Source organism: Oncorhynchus clarkii, chromosome 18 (genome assembly GCF_045791955.1).
Source record: "Oncorhynchus clarkii lewisi isolate Uvic-CL-2024 chromosome 18, UVic_Ocla_1.0, whole genome shotgun sequence".
Classification (NCBI taxonomy): Eukaryota; Metazoa; Chordata; class Actinopteri; order Salmoniformes; family Salmonidae; genus Oncorhynchus; species Oncorhynchus clarkii.
In genome coordinates this window covers 3,903,977-3,921,601 of record NC_092164.1, presented here as the reverse complement: position 1 = coordinate 3,921,601, position 17,625 = coordinate 3,903,977, and the positions used below count along the sequence as shown (strand labels likewise).

At 43.6% G+C, this 17,625-nt stretch overlaps 1 protein-coding gene across 1 annotated transcript; it reads left to right on the top strand.

Moving 5' to 3' along the window:
* LOC139372863 (zinc finger protein 665-like) lies at positions 1-13,198 on the top strand. The gene is made up of 3 exons (XM_071112715.1): positions 1-58; positions 2,874-3,122; positions 10,594-13,198. Exons 2-3 carry the CDS (start codon positions 3,020-3,022, stop codon positions 11,946-11,948), a joined length of 1,458 nt encoding a protein of 485 aa, XP_070968816.1. The 5' UTR covers positions 1-58; positions 2,874-3,019; the 3' UTR covers positions 11,949-13,198.
* The last annotated feature ends 4,427 nt before the right edge of the window (positions 13,199-17,625 follow it).

The following is a 17,625-nucleotide window of genomic DNA, read 5'->3' as shown; positions in this document are numbered from 1 at the left end:
GCCCACCATTCTTCGGAATAAAGAAAACGTCAGAACTGTGTTGTCGTTATTACTACAGGTATGTAATAGCACGTTTAAACTGTCTAATATCGAAATAACGTCATAACGTGTTAGATAACACATCCTTCACGGTAGGGTCACGTTTGGAAAAGGTTTGGTCTTGTTTTTCTGTGAAGAACGTGATAAAAAACTATTTTACAAGCACACACGTTTTCATTTGTGAGGCTTTCGTATATAGCTCATTGTGTTTCGCCTGGGGATTTCAATTAGAAACGTTTTGCATAGTTGCAGATAGAAATCCTCTGAATAGAACTGACATGATTCCTTAGAATCAGAGGCATGCTTGTTCTACATAATACATTTATATCTGATCGTGGCCAACGTCTCCGTCCTCCCCGCTTGTCCCTACATATGTGAAGATAGCCACAATAACGATTAGCCAAAATAACGATTAGCCACAATAGTGGAATTTGCGTTTCGACCTCAAAATAAAAGTCCCAAATGAAAGTGATACAAACGGATAGAAAATAGTGGAATCATTCCATATTTGGACTAGAAACGCTAAACATGGTTGGAATGTTACTTAATTAAAAATGAATTACAATAATGAATTAATTTGAGAATAAACAGAAAAAACGGTTGAAATCCCACTGTGGATGTATTAGACGCATAATTTGCATTGGGGACATTTTTCTACTAACTAATGAAACGGGTTGGATTGTGCACCCATAGAACGGGTGACACCCACAGAATACAATTACCAAGAGTTAACACATATTAATGTCTTAGCTCTTATTGCAGGACTTTGACTGAATACTCACCTTCCCAGTCAGTCTATTACAGGGGTTCTCCAGTACCATGAGAAGGTCCAGTCACACACATTTCCTAGGTGGCAAAGGTCCAGATGGATATTGTCATTTATTGGCGTAGTAACAAACTCCCAACTTACAATTGTTCAAACTGTTCACAACCCTCTTGTTGGCGGAGAGAACATTTAGCAGTTTTAATGCTAATATCCCACAATTCTACACATTAGGATGGGGCTGAGATTTGTTCTCTTTTTTAAAGTTAATTTCCTGCAATTTTACACATTTCCATGTCTTCTGTGTTTATATGATACCAGGGGTCGAAGCCCAACCAAAAAGTATAATTATATATATTCTGGGTCCCGTGGTCCGTATTGACCCCATTCTGGATCCGGACCGTGGTCCGTATTGACCCCATTCTGGATCCGTGACCGGATCCGGACCGTGGTCTGTATCGACCCCATTCTGGATCCGGACCGTGGTCTGTATTGACCCATTCTGGATCCGGACCGTGGTCCGTATTGACCCATTCTGGATCCGGACCGCCAACAAGGATCTATCCGCTAGCTAACAAGGTAGAACAGTTGAATTGTTATGAACACACCCTGTTTGAAAAGCTTGTTAGCCTGTCCACTTTGTTCAGGTGTTAAAATCAAGTGGCCAACCTTATTTCTCAAAATGAGAACGAGTTGCCAATACTTTATATAATTGTGTTTTTATGCTTATTACACATTTATAAAACACAAACTGGGCATCTGGTATGATGGTCTTTGACTAAAATACTGCTAGCGGTACCAATGACGCATGAGATAAACTGAGCATTCATTTTCTAGAATCAATGTTCATTGATACTCTGGTTTTAGTAGTGTAACTCTGCTCTCAATCTGAGCAGTTGAGACATAAAAGGGTTTTGATAGAAAAGGTAACTTCTCCTCTATTACAGTAAAATAATGTTTCAATGTGTTTTGGTGTCAATATGAACCATTCTTTTGGACCAAACCACAAATAGCTAGTTGAAACCGCTTGACAGAGGGGCAGCGCACAATTGTCCCAGCGTGGTCCGGGTTTGGCTGTCATTGTAAATAATAATTTGTTCTTAACCGACTCGGTTAAATAAAGGTTCAATAAAAATAAAAAATAGGAAGATGTCGTCTCGCAACTTTCCTGGCGTGAACGGTAGGGGCTTGGTGTGTTTGGATATCCTAGAGGAAGAGGCGAAGCAAGAGAATTCACTCTCACAAAAAATCTGTCCAAAATAAGGCCAATGCTTTTCTATGGGCTTGCTTTGGACCTAAGCTTGTCCCCTGCCTTCCCGCCTTTGGGACACCGACTCCCATTGTCAGGGCGGAGACGTGCATCTCCTCATTATATACAGATCTCTGGTGTAAATGGGAAGGTGCACACGGCAGAGACCCGACGGAGACGAGACCAAAAATACAACATGACAACAAGCCGACATAAACGCTCATAAAAATGAAAAGTAACAAAACCTTGCGATACAGCCATATGGAATATAGAGCAAAAACAAATGAATATTCATTCGATATGTTTACTCCAGTACTGCAGGTGGCGCTAACTCAGTAGCGTCAACGAACTTCAGTTCAGGCAAAGTGGGTGATTGAGAGACAGCATTTCAAGGTCGCTCTACTGTTTTGAAGCTGAATGTGTAGTAGAATTGAAACACATTCAGTTTCTATCTTTATAATTGTTAATATGGTGTGAAAGGGAAATCCTGTTGTTTTTTGATTTGAAATAATACAGTGAAGTGAAGGTTATTCAGGAAAATAGTACATAGTGCTGCCTTAAACATACTGCAACCTTGTACTGAATGGTTTTTGAGTCATTTATGTGAATTTAGGAAATCTACTATAGATTAAGTGCACTTACGTTGTGTAAATGTGTGCACTTGTGTCTAATGTGAATTAATGTTTTGTTGTGAATACTTAACTACCTGATCTGTTGAAATGAGATAATTGAACAAGAAAAAATATAATATAATTTTATAGAATAAAGTGCCAGAACTGTCAAGAAAATAACTCTTGTTTCTGTTTGTATTTATTACTACAGACCGACTCAGATTAAGTCTGAGGCCGGTAACATCAACAGTGAGGACAAACCCAGCCTGCCTCTCTCCTTCTACACTTAATCCAAACCTACAGTCACTGGGTCCTGATTGTGACAGTGGAGCCCAGTTTGCACTGCAGGATCCAGAGATGGCATCAGTGAAGCTGGAAGACTGCAGTCAAACACTGGAGCTGAATGTCAACATTAAAGATGAAGTGGAGGAGGAGAAGATTGGGAAATCTGTTAATCATGGTAAAGGCAGGTTCTATCTTACTAAGTTATGACCCAGTCTATTGCTATTGTAAATTCTGTAATTCTGCCATCACATCCCTGAAGAACACCAGACTGTACAACAAAGCTTGTGTTGTTCTTTCCAACACCAGTATTGTCAGCATTTATTTAATTCACTGGGTTATCTGGACTAAAGAAGTGAAGTAGACAAACTGCCAGTGTTTTAAAGTTCAATTAAATGAGTCTGTGTAGTTACTAACCCTTGTGATAGTGAGTGGAGGATGATATGAAATGAGTCTGTTTAGTTACTAACCCTTGTGATAGTGAGTGGAGGATGATATGAAATGAGTCTGTTTAGTTACTAACCCTTGTGATAGTGAGTGGAGGATGATATGAAATGAGTCTGTGTAGTTACTAACCCTTGTGATAGTGAGTGGAGGATGATATGAAATGAGTCTGTGTAGTTACTAACCCTTGTGATAGTGAGTGGAGGATGATATGAAATGAGTCTGTAGTTACTAACCCTTGTGATAGTGAGTGGAGGATGATATGAAATGAGTCTGTTTAGTTACTAACCCTTGTGATAGTGAGTGGATGATGATATGAAATGAGTCTGTATAGTTACTAACCCTTGTGATAGTGAGTGGAGGATGATATGAAATGAGTCTGTGTAGTTACTAACCCTTGTGATAGTGAGTGGAGGATGATATGAAATGAGTCTGTTTAGTTACTAACCCTTGTGATAGTGAGTGGAGGATGATATGAAATGAGTCTGTGTAGTTACTAACCCTTGTGATAGTGAGTGGAGGATGATATGAAATGAGTCTGTTTAGTTACTAACCCTTGTGATAGTGAGTGGAGGATGATATGAAATGAGTCTGTGTAGTTACTAACCCTTGTGATAGTGAGTGGAGGATGATATGAAATTAGTCTGTGTAGTTACTAACCCTTGTGATAGTGAGTGGAGGATGATATGAAATGAGTCTGTGTAGTTACTAACCCTTGTGATAGTGAGTGGAGGATGATATGAAATTATTCTGTGTAGTTACTAACCCTTGTGATAGTGAGTGGAGGATGATATGAAATTAGTCTGTGTAGTTACTAACCCTTGTGATAGTGAGTGGAGGATTATATGAAATGAGTCTGTAGTTACTAACCCTTGTGATAGTGAGTGGAGGATGATATGAAATTAGTCTGTGTAGTTACTAACCCTTGTGATAGTGAGTGGAGGATGATATGAAATTAGTCTGTGTAGTTACTAACCCTTGTGATAGTGAGTGGAGGATTATATGAAATGAGTCTGTAGTTACTAACCCTTGTGATAGTGAGTGGAGGATGATATGAAATGAGTCTGTAGTTACTAACCCTTGTGATAGTGAGTGGAAGATGATATGAAATGAGTCTGTGTAGTTACTAACCCTTGTGATAGTGAGTGGAGGATGATATGAAATTAGTCTGTGTAGTTACTAACCCTTGTGATAGTGAGTGGAGGATTATATGAAATGAGTCTGTGTAGTTACTAACCCTTGTGATAGTGAGTGGAGGATGATATGAAATGAGTCTGTGTAGTTACTAACCCTTGTGATGGAGGATGATATGAAATTAGTCTGTGTAGTTACTAACCCTTGTGATAGTGAGTGGAGGATTATATGAAATGAGTCTCATAATTTTCACTCTCAGCTTTTGTCCACTTTTAGAATGGTTGTATTTCCCTTTTGTATTGTACAGTATACTTACTTATAGAGCCTTCAGAAAGTATTCATACCCCTTGACTTATTCCACATTGTTGTTACAGCCTAAATTCAAAATGGATGAAATTGATATTTAATATACCCAATACCCCATAATGACATCACAATACCCCATAATGACATCACAATACCCCATAATGACATCACAATACCCCATAATGACATCACAATACCCCATAATGACATCACAATACCCCATAATGACATCACAATACCCCATAATGACATCACAATACCCCATAATGACATCACAATACCCCATAATGACATGCATAATGTATTTAGAAATGTTTGCAAATTTATACAAATTGAAGTGCAGAAATATCTCATTTACATAAGTATTCACACCCCTGAGTCAATAATTTGTAGAAACACCTTTGGCAGCAATTACAGCTGTGCGTCTTTCTGGGTAAATCTCTAAGAATTTTGCACACCTGGATGGTACAATGTTGTACAAATTCTTTAAGCTCTGTCAAATTGGTTGTTGATCATGGCGAGACACCGATCTTCATGTCTTGCCATAGATTTTCAAGCTGATTTAAGTCAAAACTAACTAGGCCACTCAAGAACATTCAATATTGTCTTGGTAAGTAACTCCAGTGTATATTTGGCCTTGTTTTTTAGGTTATTGCCCTTCTGAAATGTGAATTTGTTTCCCAGTGTCTGTTGGAAAGCAGACTGAATGTAACTAGTTTCGTCTTCATACGAAGGAGAGTCGGACCAAAATGCAGCGTGTGGTTTACGATCCATGTTTATTAATAATACGAAACACGAATCTCCAATACAATACTACAAAACAAAACGTAACGAAAACCTAAACAGCCTATCTGGTGAAAAAACACATAGACAGGAACAATCACCCACAAACAAACAGTGAAACCCAGGCTACCTAAATATGGTTCCCAATCAGAGACAATGACGAACACCTGCCTCTGACTGAGAACCATATCAGGCTGAACATAGAAATAGACAAACAAGACATGAAACATAGAATACCCACTCAGATCACACCCTGACCAATCAAAACATAGAAAATACAAAGTAAACTATGGTCAGGGCGTGACAGTACCCCCCCCCCCAAGGTGCGGACTCCGGCCGCAAAACCTGAACCTATAGGGGAGGGTCTGGGTGGGCATCTGTCCGCGGTGGCGGCTCTGGCGCTGGACGTGGACCCCACTCCATGACAGTTTTAATCCCCCTCCTAAACGTCCCTAAATAGGTTACCCACCACAATGATAACATGGGACAGAGGGACAGCTCGGGACAGAGGTAACTCGGGACAGATAGGTAGCTCAGCACTGAGAGGAAGCTCAGCACTGAGAAGAAGCTCAGCACTGAGAGGAAGCCCAGGCAGGTAGTAGAAACTACCAGAACCTGGCTGGCTGGCGGTTTCAGCAGATCCTGGTCGACTAGCAGATCTGGGAGAATCTGGTCGACTGGCGGATCTGGGAGAATCTGGTCGACTGGCGGATCTGGGAGAATCTGGTCGACTGGCGGATCTGGGAGAATCTGGTCGACTGGCGGATCTGGGAGAATCTGGTCGACTGGCGGATCTGGGAGAATCTGGTCGACTGGCGGATCTGGGAGAATCTGGTCGACTGGCAGATCTGGGAGAATCTGGACGACTGGCAGATCTGAGAGAGTCTGGACGACTGGCAGATCTGGAAGAGTCTGGACGACTGGCAGATCTGGAAGAGTCTGGTCGACTGGCAGATCTGGAAGAGTCTGGACGACTGGCAGATCTGGAAGAGTCTGGACGACTGGCAGATCTGGAAGAGTCTGGTCGACTGGCAGCTCTGGAAGAGTCTGGTCGACTGGCAGCTCTGGCTGCTCCATGCTGACTGGCTGCTCCATGATGACTGGTAGCTCTGGCTGCTCCATGCTGACTGGCTGCTCCATGCTGACTGGCAGCTCTGGCTGCTCCATGCTGACTGGCTGCTCCATGCTGACTGGCAGCTCTGGCTGCTCCATGCTGACTGGCTGCTCTGGCTGCTCCATGCTGACTGGCTGCTCCATGCTGACTGGCTGCCCCATGCTGACTGGCGGCCCTGGCTGCTCCATGCTGACTGGCGGCCCTGGCTGCTCCATGCTGACTGGCGGCCCTGGCTGCTCCATGCTGACTGGCGGCCCTGGCTGCTCCATGCTAACTGGCAGCTCTGGCGGCTCCTTGCAGACTGGCAGCTCTGGCGGCTCCTTGCAGACTGGCAGCTTTGGCGGCTCCTTGCAGACTGGCAGCTCTGGCGGCTCCTTGCAGACTGGCAGCTCCATGCAGACTGGCAGCTCTATGCAGACTGGCAGCTCCATGCAGACTGGCAGCTCCTTGCAGACTGGCAGCTCCATGCAGACTGGCAGCTCCTTGCAGACTGGCAGCTCCTTGCAGACTGGCAGCTCCTTGCTAACTGGCAGCTCTAAGCTAACTGGCAGCTCTATGCTAACTGGCAGCTCTATGCTAACTGGCAGTTCTGAACAGGCGGGAGACTCCGGCAGCGCTGTAGAGGCGGAAAGCTCTGACAGCGCTAAACAGGCGGGAGACTCCGACAGCGCTGGAGAGGAGGAGGGCTCCGACAGCGCTGGACAGGCGAGGCGCACTGTAGGCCTGATGCGTGGTACTGGCACTGGTGGTACTGGGCCAAGGACACGCACAGGAAGCCTGGTGCGGGGAGCTGCTACCGGAGGGCTGGGGTGTGGAGGTGGTACTGGAAAAACCGGACCGTGCAGGCGCACTGGAGCTCTTGAGCACCGAGCCTGCCCAACCTTACCTGGTTGAATGCTCACGGTCGCCCTGCCAGTGCGGCGAGGTGGAATAGCCCGCACTGGGCTATGCAGGCGAACCGGAGACACCGAGCGCAAGGCTGGTGCCATGTAAGCCGGCCCAAGGAGACGCACTGGGGACCAGCTGCGTAGAGCCGGCTTCATGGCATTAGGCTCGACGCTCAATCTAGCCCGGCAGACACGCGGAGCTGGAATATACCGCACCGGGCTATGCACCCGCACTGGAGACACCGTGCGCACCACTGCATAACACGGTGCCTGTCCGGTCTCTCTAGCCCCCCGGTAAGCACAGGGAGTCTGCTCAGGTCTCCTACCTGGCATAGCCATACTCCCTGTTAGCCCCCCCCCCAAGAAATTTTTGGGGCTGCCTCTCAGGCTTCCATCCGCGTCGCCGTGCTGCCTTCTCATACCAGCGCCTCTCTGCTTTCACCGCCTCCATTCTACGGTAACCTTCCTCGCACTGCTCCAGCGAATCCCAGGCGGGCTCCGGCACTCTCCCTGGGTCGGCCGCCCACCTGTCGATCTCCTCCCAAGTAGTATACTCCATACTGTACTCCTCCTTGGGCTGTTCCTGTTGTTTCTTCTCCCGCTGCACCTTAGTGCGGCTACACTCCCCTGGTTTAGCCCAGGGTCCTCTCCCGTCGAGGATTTCCTCCCATGTCCAGAAATCCTTATTGCGCTTCTCCTCGCGCTGCTCCTGCCTGTTGACACGCTGCTTGGTCCATTGGTGGTGGGTGATTCTGTAACGGGTTTCGTCTTCATACGAAGGAGAGTCGGACCAAAATGCAGCGTGTGGTTTACGATCCATGTTTATTAATAATACGAAACACGAATCTCCAATACAATACTACAAAACAAAACGTAACGAAAACCTAAACAGCCTATCTGGTGAAAAAACACATAGACAGGAACAATCACCCACAAACAAACAGTGAAACCCAGGCTACCTAAATATGGTTCCCAATCAGAGACAATGACGAACACCTGCCTCTGACTGAGAACCATATCAGGCTGAACATAGAAATAGACAAACAAGACATGAAACATAGAATACCCACTCAGATCACACCCTGACCAATCAAAACATAGAAAATACAAAGTAAACTATGGTCAGGGCGTGACACTGAACCAGGTTTTCCTCTAGCATTTTGCCGGTGCTTAGCTCTATTCCGTTTCTTTTTATCCCCCCCAAAAAACTTTCAAGTCCTTGCTGATGACAAGCACACCCATAACATGATGCAGCTACCACCATGTGTAGAGTGGGACTCTTGATGTGTTGTGTTGGATTTGCCCCAAACATAACATTTTGTATTCAGGATATGAATATGGTTGCATCACTGCCTGGTATGGCAACTTCTCGGGCCTCCGACCGCAAGGCACTACAGAGGGTAGTGCGAACGGCCCAGTACATCACTGGGGCCAAGCTACCTGCCATCCAGGACCTCTATACCAGGCGGTGTCAGAGGAAGGCCTTAAAAATTGTCAGACTCCAGCAGCCCTAGTCATAGACTGTTCTCTCTGCTACCTCACTGCAAGCAGTACCAGAGCGCCAAGTCTAGGTCCAAATTGGCTTCTTAACAGCTTCTACCCCCAAGCCATAAGACTCCTGAATACCTAATCAAATGGCGACTCAGACTATTTGCCCCCCCCCCCCCCCCTTATTTTACACTGCTACTACTCTCTGTTATCATCTATGCAGAGTCACTTTAATAACTCTACCTTGACCATATTACCTCAACTAACCGGTTCCCCTGCACATGTTATTTTACTGCTGCTCTTTAATTACTTGTTACTTTTATTTCTTACTCTTATCTGTATTTTTTTTAAACTGCATTGTTGGTTAGGGGCTTGTAAGTAAGCATTTCACTATAAGGTCTACTTACACCTGTTGTATTCGGCGCGCATGTGACTAATAAAATTTGATTTGAAGTTAATTATTTTTGACAGTTTTTTTTTGCAGTTTACTTTAGTGCCTTAATTCAAACAGGATGCATGTTTTGGAATATTTTAATTCTGTACAGCTTTGCTTCTTTTCACTCTGTTATTGATGTTAATATTGTGGAGTAACTACAATGTTGTTGATCCATCCTCAGTCTAACTGTTTTAAAGTCACCATTGGCCTCATGGTGAAAACCCTGAGCAGTTTCCCTCCTCTCCGGCAACTGAGTTAGGAAGGACGCCTGTATCTTTGTAGTGACTGGGTGTATTGATACACCATCCAGTTAATTTAATAACTACACCATGCTCAAAGGGATAGTCAATGTATTTTATAAAATGTTTTACCCATCTACTAATAGGTGCCCTTCCTTGTGAGGCATTAGAAAATGTCCCTGGTCTTTATGGTTGAATCTGTGTTTGAAATTCACTACTTGACTGAGGGACATTTACAGATAATTGTATTTGTGGGTTACAGAGATGAGGTAGTCATTCAGAAATCATGATAACCATTATTATTGCACACAGAGTGAGACCATGTGACTTGTTAAGCTTGCCATAACAAAGGGGTTGGATACTTATTGACTCAACGTTATGGGGTACTCCACTGGCGTTATGGGGTACTCCACTGGCGTTATGGGGTGTTCCACTGGCGTTATGGGGTAAAGACTAAACAGTTTACAGGCCTGCCATATATAACACTTTCTGGCCAACTGGTGGTTTAGTTCCATCTGTCCTCCAACTGTTGGTTTAGAATCTACAGATGTGGTTTTCATATTCAGATGCTACATAGTCATAGTAGAATTCATGTTGATACAACAATATCCAATATCTAGTCATGCATCCGTGCCCTTGCATGTGTGTGGTATTGTGTGTAGGCCAATGATACAATCTCAATTTAATCCATTTTAAATTCAGGCTGAAACACAATGCAATGTAGAAAAGGTCAAGGGATGTGAATACTTTCTGAACAAACTGTATATGAAGTCGTATGTATGTCCCACTGACTGGTTCTTCTGATGTTGTTCACACAGGAGACCACGTTGAGACATTCTCTACATCCAGAGAGCAACAGCAGCAAGGTCACAGAGCTAAGAGGTCTCACCACTGCCCACATTGTGAGGAGATTTTCCCAATTCTATCAAAGCTAAAAATACACCTACAAATGCAAAGAGGAGAGAATCTGTATTCCTGCACTGACTGTGAGAAGAGCTTCACAACATCAAGGGCTCTGACAGTTCATCAGAAAGAGCACACTGGAGAGAAGCCTTACTCCTGCTCCGACTGTGGGAAATGCTTCAATAGATCATCTAAATTAACCATTCATCAGAGAGTGCACACAGGAGAGAAGCCTTACTCCTGCTCCGATTGTGGATCGAGTTTCTCCCAATATGGCCACTTAAAATCACACCAACGTATACACACCGGAGAGAAGCCATACTTCTGCGCTGACTGTGGGAATAGCTTCACAACATCGAGGGCTCTGACAATTCATCAGAGAGTGCACACTGGAGAGAAGCCTTATTTCTGCTCTGATTGTGGAAAGAGTTTCTCCCGATTGGATACCTTAAAAAATCACAAATTAATACATAAAGGACAGAAGCCTTACTCCTGCTCTGACTGTGGGAAATGCTTCATTAAATCAGCTAAATTAACCATTCATCAGAGAGTGCACACTGGAGAGAAGCCTTACACCTGCTCTGACTGTGGAGAGAGTTTCTCCCGATTGGATGCCTTAAAAAGTCACCAACTAATACATAAAGGACAGAAACCTTACGTCTGCTCTGACTGTGGGAAGAGTTTCTCTCAAATGGGCAACTTAAAAACCCACCAACGTATACACTCAGGGGAGAAGCCATTCTCCTGTTCTGACTGTGGGAAGGGATTCTCAGTATCGGGCAACCTAAAAACTCACCAACGTATACATAAAGGAGAGAAGCCATTCTCCTGCTCTGATTGTGGGAAGAGTTTCTCCATGTCAGGCAACTTAAAAACCCACCTACGTATCCATAAAGGAGAGAAGCCTTACTCCTGTTCTGACTGTGGGAAATGCTATAAAACATCAGCAGAGGTAAATGTTCATTGGAGAACACACACAGGAGAGAAGCCTTACCACTGTGACTGTGGGAAAAGTTTCTCCAGGTTGAATACCTTAAAAACCCACCAACGTATACACACAGGCGAAAAGCCATTCTCCTGCTCTGTCTGTGGAAAGAGTTTCTCTGTATCATGCAACCTAAAAACCCACCAACGTACACACACAGGAGAGAAGCCATTCTCCTGCTCTGACTGTGGGAAGAGTTTCTCCATATCGGGCAACCTAAAAACCCACCATTGTATACATAAAGGAGAGAAGCCTTACTCCTGCACTGCTCGTGGTAAATGCTGAAGTAAACGTTCATCGCAGAACACACAGGAGAGAAGCCTTACCACTGTGACTGTGGAAAAGAGTTTCTCCAGATTGAATACCTTAAAAACACACCAACATATACATAAAGGAGAGAAGCATCATCAGTTCTCTCAGACCAGCGGAGAGTAAAGTCACTCCATCACTTAATTCTCATCTCATAAAGGAAGTGGTAACAAACAGTTCATTTGATCAAAAGAAGAAAGCGTAGCACACTGTTGTTTCTCACTGTGCAGTGGAAGAGGAGCGTTTTCTACAACGTTAGCCTCTACTTTACCGATCAGTGTGCTTTGTTAGCTTCTACTGTAGAGATATTGAGATCACCATGGATTTGCCCTTAGGGTTGAATACCTTCTGAGGTGTCTCTCATTGAAACAATAAAGTCTGAGGGTTGACTGGGTGGTACTGCTTTCATCTAAAGTTTTCTGTGGGAATGAGCTGGTAGACACAACATGTATCAGATAGAGATCATCACATCATCAGTTTTCACCATAAATTTGGCTGGATTATTTCTTGCTACTAAATTACTATTTGTTTAATGATACACAGGCTATGAAATGCCTACATGTTTTTTCAGCTTTTTTTAACAAACTACATTTGTTATTTTAGTCATTGATGATTAACATGTTTGGATAACTGCATTGATCTGCCAATACATTTTGTACGTGTATTTGTGTTGGTCAATCTCTTCTCTTTTGTATTATTCTTGTGTACAGCTGGCTGGAGTGTTTACGGACATATGGGGTGTAGAAGCTGTTAAGGAGCCTTTTTGATCCGATACCGCTTGCCGTGCGGTAGCAGAGAGAACAGTCTATGACCTGGGGGATTGGAGTCGTTGACAATTTTTGGGGCTTTCCTCTGACACCGCCTAGTATATAGGTCCTGCTTGGTCCTAGTGGTTTACTGGGCCGTACGCACTACCCTCTGTAGCGCCTTACGGTCAGATGCCGAACAGTTGCCATACCAGGCAGAGATGCAACTGGTCAAGATGCTCTTGATGGTGCAGCTGTATATCTTTTTCAGAATCTGGGGACCCATACCAAAACTTTTCAGTCTCCTGAGAAGACTGAAATATACAAATTCCTTATCCATGTCCGAATTTCTGAACTAAATCATATCAAAACCATTCAATTGTACAACATGTCCTGTTATCTTTGTAACAAAATTATGCATGTTAATTAAAACAATTATACTATAAATACAGGCGAAATAAACATCCACAGAAATCCCAATTATACTCATTATTCAGCTTGAATCTTTCCAAAACATGTTTCGCGGGATAAATGCATTATAAAAATCAATAAACATAAGAAAACTATCATCAAGGATGAGGTCATTATAGTCAATCATATCTAAGATCAACCTGAGATTATTACTAATGTGTTGACCATGCAGAAAACCAGATTGTTCTTCATCAGTGATAGGATGTAAACCTTGCTTTAAACTACCAACTACAAGGGCAAATTACTTTCCATCCCAGAATGGAACAAAAAGGGCTAAAAATTGGTGTGGAAAATGATTCTGATGAATCGTTGCTTGTTGGAGAACGTTTTTTAGGAAAAGGATGTTCATTTGGGAAACCCTTTAGAAGGCACGAGGACGGTGAAGAAGGCTCGGTGAAGAAGGCACGGGGATGGTGAAGAAGTCACGAGGACGGTGAAGAAGGCACGGGGAACGGTGAAGAAGGCACGGTGAAGAAGGCACAGGGAACGGTGAAGAAGGCACGGTGAAGAAGGCACGGGGAACGGTGAAGAAGGCACGGGGAACGGTGAAGAAGGCGCGGTGACGGTGAAGAAGGCACAGGGACGGTGAAGAAGGCACGGTGACGGTGAAGAAGGCACGGTGAAGAAGGCACGGGGAACGGTGAAGAAGGCGCGGTGACGGTGAAGAAGGCACGGTGACGGGGAAGAAGGCACGGGGAACGGTGAAGAAGGCGTGGTGACGGTGAAGAAGGCACAGGGACAGTGAAGAAGGCACGGGGACGGTGAAGAAGGCACGGGGAACGGTGAAGAAGGCACGGTGAAGAAGGCACGGGGAACGGTGAAGAAGGCACGGTGACGGTGAAGAAGGCACGGTGACGGTGAAGAAGGCACGGGGACGGTGAAGAAGGCACGGGGACGGTGAAGAAGGCACGGGGAACGGTGAAGAAGGCACGGGGAACGGTGAAGAAGGCACAGGGACGGTGAAGAAGGCACGGGGACAGTGAAGAAGGCACGGGGACAGTGAAGAAGGCACAGGGACAGTGAAGAAGGCACAGGGACAGTGAAGAAGGCACGGGGACAGTGAAGAAGGCACGGGGACGGTGAAGAAGGCACGAGGACGGTGAAGAAGGCACAGGGACGGTGAAGATAGCCCGAGGACGGTGAAGAAGGCACGGGGACGATGAAGAAGGCGCAGGGACGATGAAGAAGGCGCGGGGACGGTGAAGAAGGCACAGGGAGAAGTGGATGCAGTCTAAGTAACCAGGAGTGGTATGGTGTTGATATCGTGTAGTCATAGTAACCAGGAGTGGTATGGTGTTGATATCGTGTAGTCATAGTAACCAGGAGTGGTATGGTGTTGATATCGTGTAGTCATAGTAACCAGGAGTGGTATGGTGTTGATATCGTGTAGTCATAGTAACCAGGAGTGTTATGGTGTTGATATCGTGTAGTCATAGTAACCAGGAGTGGTATGGTGTTGATATCGTGTAGTCATAGTAACCAGGAGTGGTATGGTGTTGATATTGTGTAGTCATAGTAACCAGGAGTGGTATGGTGTTGATATCGTGTAGTCACAGTAACCAGGAGTGGTATGGTGTTGATATCGTGTAGTCATAGTAACCAGGAGTGGAATGGTGTTGATATCGTGTAGTCATAGTAACCAGGAGTGGTATGGTGTTGATATTGTGTAGTCATAGTAACCAGGAGTGGTATGGTGTTGATATCGTGTAGTCATAGTAACCAGGAGTGTTATCGTGTTGATATCGTGTAGTCATAGTAACCAGGAGTGGTATGGTGTTGATAGCGTGTAGTCATAGTAACCAGGAGTGGTATGGTGTTGATAGCGTGTAGTCATAGTGACCAGGAGTGGTATGGTGTTGATAGCGTGTAGTCATAGTAACCAGGAGTGGTATGGTGTTGATAGCGTGTAGTCATAGTAACCAGGAGTGGTATGGTGTTGATAGCGTGTAGTCATAGTAACCAGGAGTGGTATGGTGTTGATTACATGTGTATCTAAAGAGCAAAATGAGCGTGCATTGTGGATCATGAAGTTAACGCATGAAGTGGACAGCTTTGATTTTCAGAGCAGGACACTGGTAAAAGCTGTTTTGCTGAGTGTGTACCGCCGTATGGAGAGTGGGGAATAGAAGCAAAGTTTATCTATAGTATTGATGTTTTGCTGAGTGTGTACCGCCTTGTTGTCATGGAAATTCTAACGAGAAAGGAGAGAGACTAGATTCTTCAAACAACCTGAATTTGAATTAAGATTTGCAAAACTGAGACTGGTCAAACATCATCTCAATGGTGTATGGTTGAGAGCCCAGTGATACAAAGATAAGTTATTTTATAGTACATGCATAAACACCCTTTGCACAACATTCTACCCAATAATCATAGGTGCAGAGTGAAGAGTCGTTCTCCTTTTCTCTAGGCCCTAGCCAACAGGACACATGCCAGGGCCCCCCAGCTCATTATGCTGAGTCATGTTGACTATGTTACTTTGTTCGTCTCAACAATAGGATGCATTATTATGGGGTCAATTTCACGTCATATTGAATTCAAAATAAAAAAAATTGTGAACATTAAAAATAAAGTTGAGAATGTAAACATATTTTCGAGGACGGGTGAAATAATGGATGTTTAAATCAAAAACCTGGCAACTCAAATATTTAAAAAAAGAATTTGTCCGTTTTTAAAATGATTTGCTTACAAGTTTTGGGGTTTTGCTTTTTATGTCTTATTTTTGTTTACAATTCTATACATTTTGCTTTCAATTGATTGGTTTTTGATTTAAACATCTATTATTTCAGGAGAAAGAGGTACAGAGAATATTTAGGAGAAAGAGGTACAGAGAATATTTAGGAGAAAGAGGAACAGAGAATATTTAGGAGAAAGAGGTACAGAGAATATTTAGGAGAAAGAGGTACAGAGATTATTTAGGAGAAAGAGGTACAGAGAATATTTAGGAGAAAGAGGAACAGAGAATATTTAGGAGAAAGAGGTACAGAGAATATTTAGGAGAAAGAGGTACAGAGAATATTTAGGAGAAAGAGGAAGGGAGCCTTCGTCCTAAGAGGAAGCCACAGAGAAACGTGTGAAGTCTGCAGTGCTCGTTCTCTTATGGTCATAGGTCTGTCTTCCCACACACACAAGTTCATTAATGCAGTAGTTTAAGCATTTAATCACAAACAAACCTTAATTCCTAATAATCTTAATTTCTGTCACCACACTCTGTAAAGCTGGGATATATCAGTTACGTAGTAAGAGCGTTCGTTAGAGCGTTCGTGTAAAACCTGATGCAATGCAAGAAGTCTAAAAAGTGTAAAGTGTTTGCAGACACAAGGAATATGTTATTGAAGAGTCTGAATGTAAAATGTTGTAACTGTGGTGGGGGTCATATTCCTGAATTCCCAGAGTGCCCTGTTACGGTGAAAGAGGTTGAGGGGTCAAGGATCAGGGCTGTACAGCAAATCGTCAATGTGGAGACAGTGAAGAGAGTTGAAGGGGGAAAAGGCCACAGTTTTGAAGAAAATCGCAACCAGTTGCAAATATTGTACGTCAATCAAGTGATCTGGATGCACTTATTGTGAAGAAGATGGATTTTGTAGCATTTATAGCCACAGTTATTAATTGTACTGCACAAGAAATCCAGTAAGATGGACATCCTTATATCTGCATTTGAGGAGTTTTTGGGCCTCCAAGACCTCACTGCAACAGAAAAGCAGGCTGATTCAGTCTAATTTGAATGTTGATAGTTTGTATGGATTCGTATTTAAAGTAATATATATATATTTATTACCCACCTGTAGTGTAGGTGGCAGAATGCCATTATACCAAAAATAAGATGTCGCCAAAGGGTTTTATAACCAAGATAAACAAAAATCTAACAAAAAAACTGTATTGACATCAGATGTTCATTCGATGAGAAAATGCTAAATCTCGGCCCAAATCCATTTCTTTCCATCTTCTCCCACTGCCAGCCAGAGTGTAAACTCCAAGCGGATGCTTCACATTTTATACATCCGGTGAAATATCTGTCTCATTGTTCTATCTGTGATGTCGCTGTTGAACTGTGGTAGTGGAGGAACCGGAAGTAAAAACAACAACAAAGAAAGCCGCAGAACTGTGCTGTCGAAACGATATGTATTACTACAGGTATGTAATAGCACGTTTAAACCTAATTTCGAAAGAATATGTCATAACATATCAGGTAACAAATCCGTATACTATCATGTTAGGTGTAACGTTTGGTAAAGGTTTTATGTGCTGTTTTTTCCCCCCGTTAAACCGAATGAGTGAAGAACGCGATAAAAGTTATTTTACAAGTCACATAGCTAGAGACCTTTGTTTGTCTAAGTGAATGTACATTTCAGCAAGGTAATTTCATAAAGAATCCATTTATTTGACATTTCTAAATTTGTGACACGAGCTGCTAAAATGGCGGCGCCAACAACTGC

Bases quoted from the DNA above. Each gene is read 5' to 3' on its own strand.
- LOC139372863 (XM_071112715.1), top strand. From the start codon at position 3,020: ATGGCATCAGTGAAGCTGGAAGACTGCAGTCAAACACTGGAGCTGAAT. The intron at 3,123-10,593 runs GTAAAGGCAGGT...TTGTTCACACAG, and splicing joins TGGGAAATCTGTTAATCATG to GAGACCACGTTGAGACATTC.